The 15,382-nt window shown below is 42.2% G+C and overlaps 1 protein-coding gene across 2 annotated transcripts in view; it reads left to right on the top strand.

Annotated features, from left to right (window-relative positions):
- LOC138287271 (zinc finger protein 268-like) overlaps window positions 1-15,134 on the top strand; it is a 55,721-nt gene extending 40,587 nt beyond the window's left edge. The window contains exons 3-4 of one of the 2 annotated variants that reach the window (XM_069227631.1): window positions 7,919-8,052; window positions 11,353-15,051. In XM_069227631.1, coding sequence (XP_069083732.1) covers window positions 12,023-13,984 — 1,962 coding nt within the window. In that variant the 5' untranslated portion in view covers window positions 7,919-8,052; window positions 11,353-12,022 and the 3' untranslated portion in view covers window positions 13,985-15,051. Of the gene's footprint in view, window positions 1-7,918; window positions 8,053-11,352 lie in introns of both variants that reach the window. The other variant, XM_069227633.1, reaches the window with a different exon arrangement.
- The last annotated feature ends 248 nt before the right edge of the window (window positions 15,135-15,382 follow it).

The raw sequence follows: 15,382 nt of genomic DNA on the forward strand, positions 1-15,382 counted from the left end.
GAGAACTATTAGGTACTTTTTCAACAGATGAGGCACCTATGGCCTTATCCTGTTCTCTAAGCATGTTAAGTAACAGTTCCAAGGAAGGATTCTTCCCTACACTCAAACCTATCTCTATACAGAGACTCCTTGCTCTTTTCCAGCTAAGGTTGTCATATGCAAGTTTGGACAGATCAACATTTTGGCCTGTGCCAGACATTTTTAGAGAGAGTTAAAGTGATAGTAAAAGAAAAAAAGTTTGTCAGAGCTTTTAGAAAGACAGAGAAAAAAACTTTTTTAACTTTTTAGAACTTTTTAGAAAGTTAGAAGTACTTTTCAGCACTTAGAAAAGAGTGAAAAGAGGAAATGCAAAACTTTTTGGCTATGTGTATATACACTGACCTTGTTTTGTATATTTTTCTCTTATGAAAAGTACAATGACAAGAGTGGTAAGTAGTCTCAAAGCACTTATCCCACCACTGCACAACCAATGTAGGAGGCTGGACTGGCTTGTAGTGAGTACCAAGGGGTACTTGCACCTTGCACCAGGCCCAGTTATCCCTTATTAGTGTATAGGGTGTCTAGCAGCTTAGGCTGATAGATAATGGTAGCTTAGCAGAGCAGCTTAGGCTGAACTAGGAGACGTGTGAAGCTACTACAGTACCACTTAGTGTCATATGCACAATATCATAAGAAAACACAATACACAGTTATACTAAAAATAAAGGTACTTTATTTTTATGACAATATGCCAAAGTATCTTGGAGTGTACCCTCAGTGAGAGGATAGGAAATATACACAAGATATATATACACAATAGCAAAAATATGCAGTATAGTCTTAGAAAACAGTGCAAACAATGTATAGTTACAATAGGATGCAATGGGGAAACATAGGGATAGGGGCAACACAAACCATATACTCCAAAAGTGGAATGCGAACCACGAATGGACCCCAAACCTATGTGACCTTGTAGAGGGTCGCTGGGACTATTAGAAAATAGTGAGAGTTAGAAAAATAACCCTCCCCAAGACCCTGAAAAGTGAGTGCAAAGTGCACTAAAGTTCCCCTAAGGACCAAGAAGTCGTGTTAGAGGAATAATGCATGAAAGACACAAACCAGCAATGCAACAACTGTGGATTTCCAATCTAGGGTACCTGTGGAACAAGGGGACCAAGTCCAAAAGTCACAAGCAAGTCGGAGATGGGCAGATGCCCAGGAAATGCCAGCTGCGGGTGCAAAGAAGCTTCTACTGGACAGAAGAAGCTGAGGTTTCTGCAGGAACGAAAAGGGCTAGAGACTTCCCCTTTGGTGGACGGATCCCTCTCGCCGTGGAGAGTCGTGCAGAAGTGTTTTCCCGCTGAAAGGACGCCAACAAGCCTTGCTAGTCACAAATCGTGCGTTTGGCGTTTTTGGATGCTGCTGGGGCCCAGGAGGGACCAGGAGGTCGCAAATTGGACCTGAAGAGAGAGGGGACGTCGAGCAAGACAAAGAGCCCTCACTGAAGCAGGTAGCACCCGGAGAAGTGGCAGAAACAGGCACTACGAGGATGCGTGAAACGGTGCTCGCCGAAGTTGCACAAAGGAGTCCCACGTCGCTGGAGACCAACTTAGAAAGTCGTGCAATGCAGGTTAGAGTGCCGTGGACCCAGGCTTGGCTGTGCACAAAGGATTTCCGCCGGAAGTGCACAGGGGCCGGAGTAGCTGCAAAGTCGTGGTTCCCAGCAATGCAGCCCAGCGAGGTGAGGCAAGGACTTACCTCCACCAAACTTGGACTGAAGAGTCACTGGACTGTGGGGGTCACTTGGACAGAGTCGCTGGATTCGAGGGACCTCGCTCGTCGTGCTGAGAGGAGACCCAAGGGACCGGTAATGCAGCTTTTTGGTGCCTGCGGTTGCAGGGGGAAGATTCCGTCGACCCACGGGAGATTTCTTCGGAGCTTCTGGTGCAGAGAGGAGGCAGGCTACCCCCACAGCATGCACAAGCAGGAAAACAGTCGAGAAGGCGGCAGGATCAGCGTTACAGAGTTGCAGTAGTCGTCTTTGCTACTATGTTGCAGGTTTGCAGGCTTCCAGCGTGGTCAGCAGTCGATTCCTTATCAGAAGGTGAAGAGAGAGATGCAGAGGAACTCGGATGAGCTCTTGCATTCGTTATCTGAAGTTTCCCCAGAGACAGAGACCCTAAATAGCCAGAAAAGAGGGTTTGGCTACCTAGGAGAGAGGATAGGCTACTAACACCTGAAGGAGCCTATCAGCAGGAGTCTCTGACGTCACCTGGTGGCACTGGCCACTCAGAGCAGTCCAGTGTGCCAGCAGCACCTCTATTTCCAAGATGGCAGAGGTCTGGAGCACACTGGAGGAGCTCTGGACACCTCCCAGGGGAGGTGCAGGTCAGGGGAGTGGTCACTCCCCTTTCCTTTGTCCAGTTTCGCGCCAGAGCAGGGCTAAGGGGTCCCCTGAACCGGTGTAGACTGGCTTATGCAGAATTGGGCACCTCTGTGCCCAACAAAGTATTTCCAGAGGCTGGGGGAGGCTACTCCTCCCCTGCCTTCACACCATTTTCCAAAGGGAGAGGGTGTCACACCCTCTCTCAGAGGAAGTTCTTTGTTCTGCCATCCTGGGCCAGGCCTGGCTGGACCCCAGGAGGGCAGCTGCCTGTCTGAGGGGTTGGCAGCAGCAGCAGCTGCAGTGAAACCCCAGGAAGGGCAGTTTGGCAGTACCAGGGTCTGTGCTACAGACCACTGGGATCATGGGATTGTGCCAACTATGCCAGGATGGCATAGAGGGGGCAATTCCATGATCATAGACATGTTACATGGCCATATTCGGAGTTACCATTGTGAAGCTACATATAGGTAGTGACCTATATGTAGTGCACGCGTGTAATGGTGTCCCCGCACTCACAAAGTTCAGGGAATTGGCTCTGAACAATGTGGGGGCACCTTGGCTAGTGCCAGGGTGCCCTCACACTAAGTAACTTTGCACCTAACCTTTACCAGGTAAAGGTTAGACATATAGGTGACTTATAAGTTACTTAAGTGCAGTGTAAAATGGCTGTGAAATAACGTGGACGTTATTTCACTCAGGCTGCAGTGGCAGGCCTGTGTAAGAATTGTCAGAGCTCCCTATGGGTGGCAAAAGAAATGCTGCAGCCCATAGGGATCTCCTGGAACCCCAATACCCTAGGTACCTCAGTACCATATACTAGGGAATTATAAGGGTGTTCCAGTAAGCCAATGTAAATTGGTAAAAATGGTCACTAGCCTGTTAGTGACAATTTGAATGAAATGAGAGAGCATAACCACTGAGGTTCTGGTTAGCAGAGCCTCAGTGAGACAGTTAGGCACCACACAGGGAACACATACATATAGGCCACAAACTTATGAGCACTGGGGTCCTGACTAGCAGGGTCCCAGTGACACATAACAAACATACTGAAAACATAGGGTTTTCACTTTGAGCACTGGGCCCTGGCTGGCAGGATCCCAGTGAGACAGTGAAAACACCCTGACATACACTCACAAACAGGCCAAAAGTGGGGGTAACAAGGCTAGAAAGAGGCTACTTTCTCACATAAACCTACAATAAAGTCTACGCTCACAGTGTGCCAAGGTTGTTTGGGTGTTGGCATTGGTATTAACAAGCCGTCAGGAGCCTTATGAGAAGATTTATGTCTTGCACAAATTGGACAGGTAGTGACAAATTGCTTAATGTCCTTTCTTATAGTGTCCCACCAAAAGTGTTTTTGCACATTTTCCAGGGTTTTTACCCAACCAGGATGACCTGCCAACGGTGAGGCGTGATGCCAAATTATCACCTGTGTTTGTAATTCAGAGGTGGGCACTAACAGCATGTTGTCGTGATACAATAAACCTCGTTGTATTGTGTTATGGGAATCCTTTAACCAATCCTGAGGTGCTATTTGCATGTGTGCATTATATAGATCTGTGATGAAATCCTTCTGTTGTACTGGTGCCAACAACTTTTGGGGAGGAATAATGGGTTCTCCTATTTTATCTTGTTTCATGTCTGAGGTATGTCCGTATCTAGATAACACATCAGATTGAATTTGTTGTGCACCTGGTCTATAGGTTATAACAAAGTCAAATGTGCTAAAAAAAAATTACCAGCGCATCTGACGTGGTGTTAGTGCTTTAAGTGATCCAAAAAACTGTAGGTTCTTATGGTCAGAAAAGATTGTAACTGGGTACTTGGCTCCCATTAAATGGTGCCTCCATTCTGAAAAGGCTACTTTGATAGCTAGTAGTTCCCTTTCAGCCACAGTGTAATTTTATTCAGCTGGCAATAACTTTTTGGAATAGAAGGCTATAGGATGTAACTGGCCATCTACTGCATCTCGTTGAGAGAGAACTCCTCCTAAAGCTACTTGTGAAGCATCCGCTTCAACAAAAAAGGGCAAGTCAGGATCAGGATGTTTCAGAATTGGGGCTGAAGTGAACTTTTGTTTTAGGAGTTGAAAGGCGTGTGCCGCCTCATCAGTCCAAAGAAATCGTTGCCCTTTCCGCAACAAGGTAGTTACTGGGGCCGCAATGTCTGCAAAATGTGCAATAAACCTCCTATAAAAATTGGCGAAACCCAGAAATTTCTGAATATCTTTTACAGAGGATGGTTCTGGCCAATCAGCAATAGCACTGATTTTCTTTACATCCATAGTTATTCCTTGAGGTGACAGGCAGTATCCTAAAAAGTCCACCTTGTTGACATTAAAAGTACACTTTTCTAACTTAGCAAAAAGATGATTTTCTTTTAACTTTGATAATACTGCACGAACATGTTGGGTATGTTCTTCTGAGTTCTTAGAGTAAATGAGGATGTCGTCTATGTATACTATGACACAAACGTCCAGGAATTCGTGTAGGACCTCATTTATAAAGAACTGAAAGGCCGCAGGGGCATTACATAACCCAAAGGGCATTACTGTGTACTCAAATAAACCAAACTTTGTCTTGAAAGCTGTCTTCCACTCATCCCCCTCTTTTACTCGGACCAGGTGGTAAGCTCCCCGCAGATCTAGTTTAGTGTATACAGTAGAATGTCTTAATTGATCCAACAACACAGGTATTAGAGGAAGAGGATATTTATTCTTTATTGTAGCCTTATTTAGTCCTCTATAATCGATACACGCGCGCAGGGATTTATCCGGCTTCGGGATAAAAAAGAGTGGAGATGACACCGGAGATGTGGAATGACGGATGAACCCAGACTATAATAGGTCATCTAGGTAGGTTCTTAAGTATTTGGTTTCTTCGTCAGTCAAAGCATATACTCTTTTATTAGGTAAAGGGGCCCCTGGGATAAGATCTATACGGCAGTCATAAGACCGATGTGGGGGCAGCACACTAGCCTTTACTGGATCAAAGACGTCTTTAAAGTCAGAATATTCAGGAGGGAGACTTGGTTCATCTTGTGTAACACTAGCACAGTGTAATACTGTGCTCTGTTCTGTACCTGCTTCTTGATAGCAATTGGTTCTACAGAAAGAGGAATCCAAAGTAACAGTTCTATTCACCCAATCAATTTTTGGGTTATGAGTTGTTAACCAGGGTACCCCGAGAATCAAACCAAAATTAGGAGTATCTATCAGATCAAAGCTAATCACCTCTGTGTGCCCGTTCTGACAGACCATAACAAGTGGACTTGTTTGTTTTGTGATTAATCCAGAGGTCAATTCTGACCCATCCACTGCACATACTGCTTCTGGACAAGGCTTTAGGCACATAGGAAGTCCTAAGATTTCAGCTAACTTATTATCCACAAAATTTCCTGTCGCGCCTGAGTCCAGTAGGACAGGGAGAGAATGCCTCACTTGGGTAGTAACAATTAAAACGACCTGAATTATGAAATGTCTAGGTATGTGCGGTACGCTGAAGGCTGCAGCATTAGAGGTTTGATTAAGATGTTTTCTCGAACAAGTAACCTCTCCCCTTGTCGAGCTTAATCGTTTCCCGATTCAGTTGAGGAGGTGGAGGAAACAGCACCCTTTCGTGGAGTTTTAGGCTTTACTGGACATTCTCTGGCAAAGTGACCTGCCCTGCCACAATATAAACATAATTGAAATTTTCTCCTTCTTTCTTTTTCCTCTGATGTGAGTGGACCTCTGAGTGTCCCTATTTGCATAGGCTCTGGTTCAGGGAGTTTATTATCTGTGTCTTTCTTCTCGTGTCTAATAAAAGTTAACCGTGATTCCAGTTTGTATTTATCTCCCTTTCTTTCTCCTAGTCTATGTTCTAATTTCACAACTAAATCTACAAAGTCCGAATAGTCTTTTGGCAAATCAACGATATGAGCCAGCGCGTCTTTTAACTCGTCTCTCAAACCTTTATAAAAAAGAGAGACACGCTTTTCTTCTGGCCACTGTGTCTCGGTGAGTAAACGATTAAAACTAGTGAGATAGGTCAATAAATCCTTGTTACCTTGTTTAAGATTTAAAAGCTCATTATCACTTGCCTGCATGAATGTGTGTTTTGCAAAAAGGCTGGTCATGGTACGTTTAAATTGATTCCAATTATGGAGGATGGGATCAATCTATCCACGAAAGGAATTGACCAATTGGCTGCTGTGCCACCCAAATAAGACAAGACGAATGCCACTTACGTATCATCAGTAGAGAACTGTTGTGGCTTACAAATGAAGTGTAATTGACATTGATTGATAAAAACATGGAATTTGTTACTATCTCCATGAAAACGTTCAGGTGCTGCTAAGGGCACAACATTAGGAACATTAACAGTAACCTCAACTGGGGAAGGCAAAGTTGTATGTTTTGATGGCGCCCCTGTCTCTGAGGAGGTTTTAAACAAAGGCGTAGAAGCTGTGTTCCACTGAGATCCCCTAAATTTATACCTGCTTAAATCCTGTTTTAAAGAGGTATTCTCCATCTTTAATCTCTCTATTTCCTCTTGCATATGTTGCAAGATGCCAGACACTGATACATTATGAGCCAAGTCCTCATTTAGGGCCTGCGCCATATCCGTGACGTCAATGCCCTCTATTTCTTCCCCAGTATTCATCGTCCACCAGAACGAAAAAAAAATTGGGGCTTGTGCTTCTGTCAAAGCCCAGCTCACCTGAGTTCTTGTTCAGTTCTGATGGAGGTTGAAGACAATCCAACCCCACCCTGAAACTGCTTGTTCCAGCACACTAGTTTTTAAAACAGTGCACTAAGAACAGAAGCTCAAGGGAAGGGGGGAAGTGGATAAAATAAAAAAGAGAGACAACACCGTTCTTGCGTTTCCACTGTTGAAGTGCTGCACAAATCTGCACCCCTTTCTGACTTCTGTAGAAACTGGTGCCTAATGAAACATAAACAAAGAACAGATAAGTGCAACCTATTCCTAAATGGGTTCCTGACTATCCCTTTATTTATTAGAAATTCTCTTCTAAAAGTACCTCTTGGATCCTGGTCTCTAGTTTCCAGGTTTGGAATGTGTTACTGCTCTGGGATGTGTTTTCTATTACTGTAAAGCTTCTAAAACATTAAACAAATACCGTTATCAGAATTACCAATATCAAACATTCATCATAATATAACTAAAGCCTAAATTCCCAATAGCAGACTCACTTTTCCCATATTTCCAGAATCTTTTATAAAACAAATACTGTACTTTTACATCAAAATACAGCATGTAATTTGTGCAAGTCCTTGATTTACTGTTTGCCTTGCTGTTAATGGTTTCCACTGTTCGATTCTTAAAAGTTCCATGAGAAAAAACAATGTTTGCTTCACAAAGTTCTGCAAAATATTCTTGTATCAAAGAGTTTGAATCACAATGTTCGTGGAAGGTATTTCGTTTCAAATTGTCTATACACGAATCCAGAAATTGTTGTCAAAGTTCTTTCAGGTAATAAAAAGTTTTGCACTTACTTGTTGCTGGCAAGAGATACTGATCAGTCTAACCTTGTCTTCTTTCTCTTTTGCAGGTTACTCATAGGAGAGAGGCTGAAACAAGGAGGAACCGGAAACCGGAAGACGGAAGAGCCAGAAGCTGCGCCCATTGAAGTCAATGAAAGTCTGTAAAGAGCAGGAGTGCCAGCGCCGAGGGATCTGTTCTCAGGTAAGCGGGAGGTAGACGAGCACAAGCACTGGGTGAGGCTCGGGGGATGCCTTTTATAGACAGGGCTGGGTGTGGTTTGAAGGGCTGGGTGTGGTCCTCACATGCTGCACATGTTCTTGGAAGGTGTGCAGAGCTGGGTGTGGTTTGAAGAGCTGGGTGTGGATGAGTTTCAGTTATTATGCAAATGAGTTGGATTAACACATGGCCTAGGGAGGAGTGTTTTAAAGAAGCCTTGGTAAAAGCAAGGCCCAATGTGTAAACAAAACAGCACATTAAACAACATACACAGAAGCCTAGGGGGGGGAAGGTGAGATAACAAGAAAGGCTTTCAATAGTAAGTTTAAAAGGGAGCTATTACAGAACCCACTAGTGCAGTGAGAGGGGACATGCTCTTTGCTGTGTACAAACCCTAACAATTAAGGGCTAAAATAATAAACCAAGCTCATGAAGGCCATCTGGGAATTGTGAAGACAAAAGGGAATTTGAGAGAAGGTTTTTGGTGGCCAGGGATGGATTCGGAGGTGGAACGTGTGGTCAGAAACTGTATACAATGTTCACATAGTGATAAAATTTTGAGGACTCGAAATGTACCAATGTTTTGTAGACAATTGCCATGTAAACCATGGGATGAGATTGCAATAGACATTGTTGGTCCATTAGCGGGAGAACATTCCACCCCATATCTGATCGTTTTGATTGATCTGTTTTCCAGATGGGTGGAGGTCAAAAGTGTACGTGATGTTTCCTCTTCCAATGTTATATGTTTCTTGGAGGACATTTTTAGGAAAGAAGGTTTTCCTAAATCACTATTATCTGACAATGGTCCGCAGTTTTGTTCCTCAAATTTTGAGAAATATATGAGTGAATGTGGGATCAAACACAAAAGATCAGCGATATTTCATCCTGAGACTAATGGTGCAGTAGAGAGGTTTAATACATTTATTAAAGAAAGTATTCAGTTGGCAAAGGTGAACGCTTTAAATTGGAAGATGGAGCTGTTGAAGAGGATCACAAATTATCGATTTTCACCGCATGCCACCACTGGAAAATCTCCTTTTGTTTTGTTCAAGAGGAGGTTACCTAACACCAAGCTCTGTCCTGGATGGATGGAGTGGAGGAAAAATTGTTTTAATTTAGACAATTCTGATTGGCGGGACCCAGAATTAAGACTTATAGAAAAGAGAAAGCAAGAATTTGATACAAGAAAGAAAGTTTCGGAATTGAAGCTTGTTGTAGGTGATGTGGTGAAGATTAAAGCACCTACTGGATGTGTAAAAGATTCAAGTTTCACAAGACCCTTGGTGGTGATCAAGTTATTTAAAAACGCTATAAAAACTTCTGATGGCAGAATTTGGAACATGAACCGCGTTGTTAGGTTTAATGAGTTTGTACAACCGGATTCATGTAATAGAAATTACAGTAGTAATGGTCTTGAGCCAAGAACACAAAGTGACAGATCTTATGGTGGTGGTACTAGGGATGAAGGGATAAGGAGAAGTTGTCGGAGCAAGAATTCTCCTGAACACCTGAAAGACTATGTTCTATCCTGAACAGCTGAATGACTATGGTCTAATTCTAATGTTATTTATCTAAAAGAGCTTATGGTGTATCCGTTTGGAATGCAGTTAATTTATTTAATTTAATTACATATGGTTGTGTTTGGTCAATGTTCATGATGTATATGTATTAAGATATGTTCCTGTGTTTAAATATTTGTTCATTATAAGTGGGGGAGATGTGTGATGTATTGGAGCCGTGCAGCGCGCGCCGAGCCGCACTGCGCGCAGGTCTCCACGGAGATGCCGAGGAAGAATCCTCGTGCAGTCTCTGGGCGATTGCGGAGCTCGCGGCGGTGGAATACGGTTGGAGGATTGACGGGCGCTGAAGGCAATTGATGGCTGGGGCTTTATTTTATGAAAAATAAACGTACCTTTCTTTATCGTGATGCCCATTGTTTCGTGATTGTTTGTTTATCGATCTTACACCTGTGTAGCTCCTCTACTTGTACCTCATAAGCACCTGTCTGTGCACCTTCTCTGTTTCTATCTCCCATGTGAGCTTCTGAAGTGAAGCTGGTAATCCTGGGCTGACAACCATGGCCTCTTGACTTACAGGCCATTATTTGACTTCTACTGAACGCTACAGAGTGAGTGCAGACATAGGGGAGCTGAAGGACAGGAAATGAAGTAAACTTGAATATTAGAAATATGGAAAGGTAAAAATGCTGCATCACCTGTGGATAACGGACACCTCCTCCCGCTCTGCCAAATGCCCATTCAGTCACAAAGTAGCATCCTGGGCCCGAAAGGACATCATTAAGTCAGAAGCAACGTAAAGGTAGAAAAAGGGGGAAAAAGATTATTATGCACACATCTGTTACAGGGATATGTCAGGTAAATTATTGGTTGTGATGGATTCTCCATAAGGACTAAATGACTGATATCTTTGAATATTAAATAATATGGATCAATCTTTGCCTCTCTGTTTGTATAATCTAAAGAGTGGGCATTACAATGAACCCCTCATTCTGTTTTACATAAAAAGCCCTAGAAGGAGCTGCAGCTAGCAGAACTTTATCTAACTTTGGAAGAACTAAAGACTTTCTTTTTAAGTTGTCTTTGAGGGCCAGAACCAGGCCCTGTAAGCTATGCTAGTTTAAGGGAGATGGACAGATGTTATAGCTATTGGAAACCCACTTCACAATGATGCTCCAATCTTCCAGGTTAGAAAAAACCAGAAATGCTTGAACCAAGAGAGCTGTTGAAAGTGTCTAAAGTTGATGTAATGAACAGCAAGGTAAAGATAGGAATTGGCATTTGAGCTGATCCGATGTGAACAGGAAAGCTCTGAAGAGTTACCTTTGTTATATTTTCCCTGAAGAGTTACCTTTGTTATATACCTCTTTAATAGTTAACTTTGTTATCTACTTTCTGAAGAGTTACTGAAATAACGACAGCCCTTCCTGATCCCTCTCTTTTTCCACAGTGTTTTCTTGTTTAAATGAAATTGTGTCCATGTGCATCTGCCTAAAACTGTACCAGTAGCTGTAGGTGCTCCGTTACCTCCCTTTCTTTACTAAGTTGCTCTGTGAACCCTGGTAAATCACCTTCTTTTCTGAAGTTAATGAGATGTGACATGTTCAACACAACATTTGGTTAAATATCCATGTATGGTGAAATATTTCTTGCTAAGTTTCAAAGATGGTAAAGAATAGATGTTATTTACAACCAGTTAAATATTGCCTATTCACGTTCCATTATGTTTCCATTTAGTAATTGTAAATATCTTTATATCCTACAGAAACAAGCCTTGGATGCAAGAATCATAATGAATAATGAAGATAAACTGCAAATCTGCAAACAACAGTCACCAACAATGAGCTCCGGTATTCAAGAACACATCAGTGAAGTCAGTGACAGAGTGGCCTGCACGTAAACAGACAGATCCTGGAAAAAGCACTCAAGGGCCGTTGAGTGATTGGAAGAGTCCGAGCTGTGCAACCCCAGAGATGATCTCTAGAAAATGATGGCAACAACTGTAACAAACCACCTCCTGTATAAATCGGTGTCCAACACCAGCTTTGTTCAAGGGATCGGTGTGATGTGGTCACAGCAGTGATCTGTCTTCTAAAGGGATAACAGCCCGTCATTCAGTGCTCAAGGTGTATTGTAAACTCTTTCTGGAGAAAAGCACAACGGAGTAGAGCCAGACAACTGAAGGGTAAATGAAAGACGAGTACAGTGGACTGTCCCAATTTGCACCAGCCAGAAGGAAGATGAATATTCACCCTTAAGCGTGCATAACCATAATCCAATCTAAAGGCACAATCACCTACAAAGAACCTTATTCATATTATGAAAGTTGCAAGTATTTAATGACTATTGCATGTTATTGTTAAATCAGAAATCAAACGTGCAAATTATCACACACATACAGGACTTGTTCGAATAACATAAGTGGTTTATCAGCAATGTTGGCCCGTCACGAAGCACAGTCTTGGGATGCAGACAAATATATACCTGACCCACAGACACTAACCAAGAGAGGAAAATCATACACATTTAGTGAGAGCTTTAGTTCTGCATCTCTATTAAAGCACCATCAACGAACAGACAGAGGAGAAAAACCATTCAACTGCAGTGAATGTGGGAAGAGCTTTAGTCACTTACCAACCCTACAATGTCAACAAACCCACACATCAGAAAGAACATTCAAGTGCAGTGAATGTGGGAAGAACTTTATCCAGTCAGCAGACATAATAGAGCATCAACGAACACACATAGGGGAAAAGCCATTCAAGTGCAGTGAATGTGTAAAGAGCTTTAGTCGATTACAAAACCTACAAACACATCAGCGAACTCACACAGGGGAAAAACCATATGACTGCAATCAATGTGGAAGTAGTTTTGGTCGTTCCTCAACATTAAGGAATCATCAGCGAACACACACGGGAGAAAAACCATACAAGTGCAGTGAATGTGTGATGTGCTTTCGTCAGTTATCAAACCTCCAAACACATCTGCGAACACACACTGGGGAAAGACCATACCCTTGCAATGAATGTGGATGTAAGTTTAGTGATTCCTCAAATCTAAGGATTCATCAGCGAACACACACAGGGGAAAAACCATTCAAGTGCAGTGAATGTGGAAGTGGTTTTGTTGACTCTTCAGGATTAAGGATTCATCAGCTAAAACACACAGGGGAAAAGCCATTTAAGTGCAGTGAATGTGTGAAGAGCTTTAGTCGATTAGTAGAACTACAGAGACATCAACGAACACACACAGGGGAAAAACCATACAGTTGCAGTGAATGTGGGAGTCGTTTTAGTGATTCCTCAAATCTCAGGATTCATCAGCGAACACACACAGGTGAAAAACCATACCTTTGCAATGAATGTGGGAGTAGTTTTAGTGAATCCTCAAATCTCAGGATTCATCAGCGATCACACACAGGGGAAAAACCATTCAAGTGCAGTGAATGTGTGAAGAGCTTTAGTCAATTATCAAACCTCCAAACACATCAGCGAACACACACGGGGGAAAAACCATTCAAGTGCAGTGAATGTGCAAAGTGCTTTAGTTGGTTATCAAAGCTACAAGTTCATCAGCGAACACACACAGGGGAAAAGCCATTTAAATGCAGTGAATGTGTGAAGAGCTTTAGTCAATTATCAGACCTACAAAGACATCAACGGACACACACAGGGGAAAAACCATTCAAGTGCAGTGAATGTGTGAAGCGCTTTAGTCAATTATCAGACCTGCAAAGACATCAACGAACGCACATAGGAGAAAAACCATTCAAGTGCAGTGAATGTGCAAAGTGCTTCAGTCAATTATCAGAGCTACAAAGACATCAACGAACACACACTGGAGAAAAACCATACAAGTGCAGTGAATGTGTGAAGAGCTTTAGTCAATTATCAAACCTCCAAACACATCTGCGAACACACACTGGGGAAAAACCATACCCTTGCAATGAATGTGGAAGTAGGTTTAGTAATTTCTCAAATCTCAGGATTCATCAGCGAACACACACAGGGGAAAAACCATTCAAGTGCAGTGAATGTGGCAGTGGTTTTGTTGACTCTTCAGGATTAAGGATTCATCAGCTAACTCACACAGGGGAAAAGCCATTCAAGTGCAGTGAATGTGTGAAGAGCTTTAGTCGATTAGTAGAACTACAGAGACATCAGCGAACACACACAGGGGAAAAACCATATGATTGCAGTGAATGTGGGAGTTGTTTTAGTGATTCCTCAAATCTCAGGATTCATCAACGAACACACACGGGGGAAAAACCATTCCAGTGCAGTGAATGTGTGAAGAGCTTTAGTCAGCTATCAAACCTCCAAACACATCAGCCAAGACACACTGGGGAAAAAACATTCAAGTGCAGTGAATGTGCAAAGTGCATTAGTTGGTTATAAAAACTACAAAGTCATCAGCGAACATACACAGGGGAAATGCCATTTAAATGCAGTGAATGTGTGAAGAGCTTTAGTCAGTTATCAGATCGACAAAGACATCAACAAACATACACAGGAGAAAAAACATTCAAGTGCAGTAAATATGCAAAGTGCTTTAGTCAATTATCAGAGCTACAAAGACATCAACAAACACACTTGGGGGAAAACATTCAGGTGCAGTGAATGTATGAATAACTGTAGTCAATTATCAGAGCAACAAAGACCTCAGCGAACATACACTGGGGAAAAACCATACCATTGCAATGAATGTAGAAGTAGTTTTAGTGAATGTTCAGAGGCTCGGGAAGGGGGATACACAGTACCCCTACCTATAAAGTAGAAAACAGTCCTGCAGAGGTGCACGCCCCCTTCCCTAAGGAACTGAACATGGCCTTGGGGATGGAGTCTCTAGGGCCTGTAAAGGCTTGGGGAGAGGAGCTGCATGGAACATACAAAATAAAAAGAACAAAATTAAAAAGAATAATGAGAGGCAGGAGGCACACGTTTACTATTAACTGCTCCTTGAAAGAGAGCCGCTGAATACCCTGCATGAGATTTTTAAGCATATTTTTTACAGCTTGACAGTGGCCCTAGAAGGCACAGGGAGACCATCAAGCATTCTTTCAATGTTTGTGGGAGGAACCTCATAGAGTGCGGCAACTTTCCAGCAACATTTTTTAGAAAACAATAAGTTCATGGGGTCTTTGAATCCATGACCCCAGGAGAACTTACCATATTTTTTTAAAACACTCATAGCTAGAGCTTCATGGTCTCCAGCTTGAGCACAAGGTCCTCTTGTGTTTTTTTGTTTTTTACTTCCTTTTTGTGACCTGAAAAAATGTTAAAAGAAAGACTAAGAGACACATTGGTTTTATTAAAAAAATTTCTCCAGGTCTTTCTTTTAAAATTTTCCAGACCAAAAACGTTTATTATAATAAAACCTATGTTAAGAAAAGACTCACAGACATTATGATTTTATGATTTTTTAATTAAAACTGTATTAAACATTTTTGTAATAATCACTATTATTAAACATTGCATTGTATGAATTCCTGAAATGTTGATTTGATTAAAAATAATGATTTTTGGAGAAGGATTAAAATACCTTGGAAATTCACTGTTTAAAGTGCTTTTACAGTTAGGTGAAAATGTTTGTGACAACATAACGTTTTAAATTTTAAAAACACTGAAATTCACCAGTTATAATTATCACTAACAACTATAACTCGTGCCCTGAAGTAACTGTAAGACACACCATCACCATGCACAGCCTAGTACATCACTCATTACATGTTCAGTAGCATCATTGATACCATCATTGCAACATTTGAAAGGACATCATTGATAACAACTGTGCGT

Source organism: Pleurodeles waltl, chromosome 4_1 (genome assembly GCF_031143425.1).
Source record: "Pleurodeles waltl isolate 20211129_DDA chromosome 4_1, aPleWal1.hap1.20221129, whole genome shotgun sequence".
Taxonomy (NCBI): Eukaryota; Metazoa; Chordata; class Amphibia; order Caudata; family Salamandridae; genus Pleurodeles; species Pleurodeles waltl.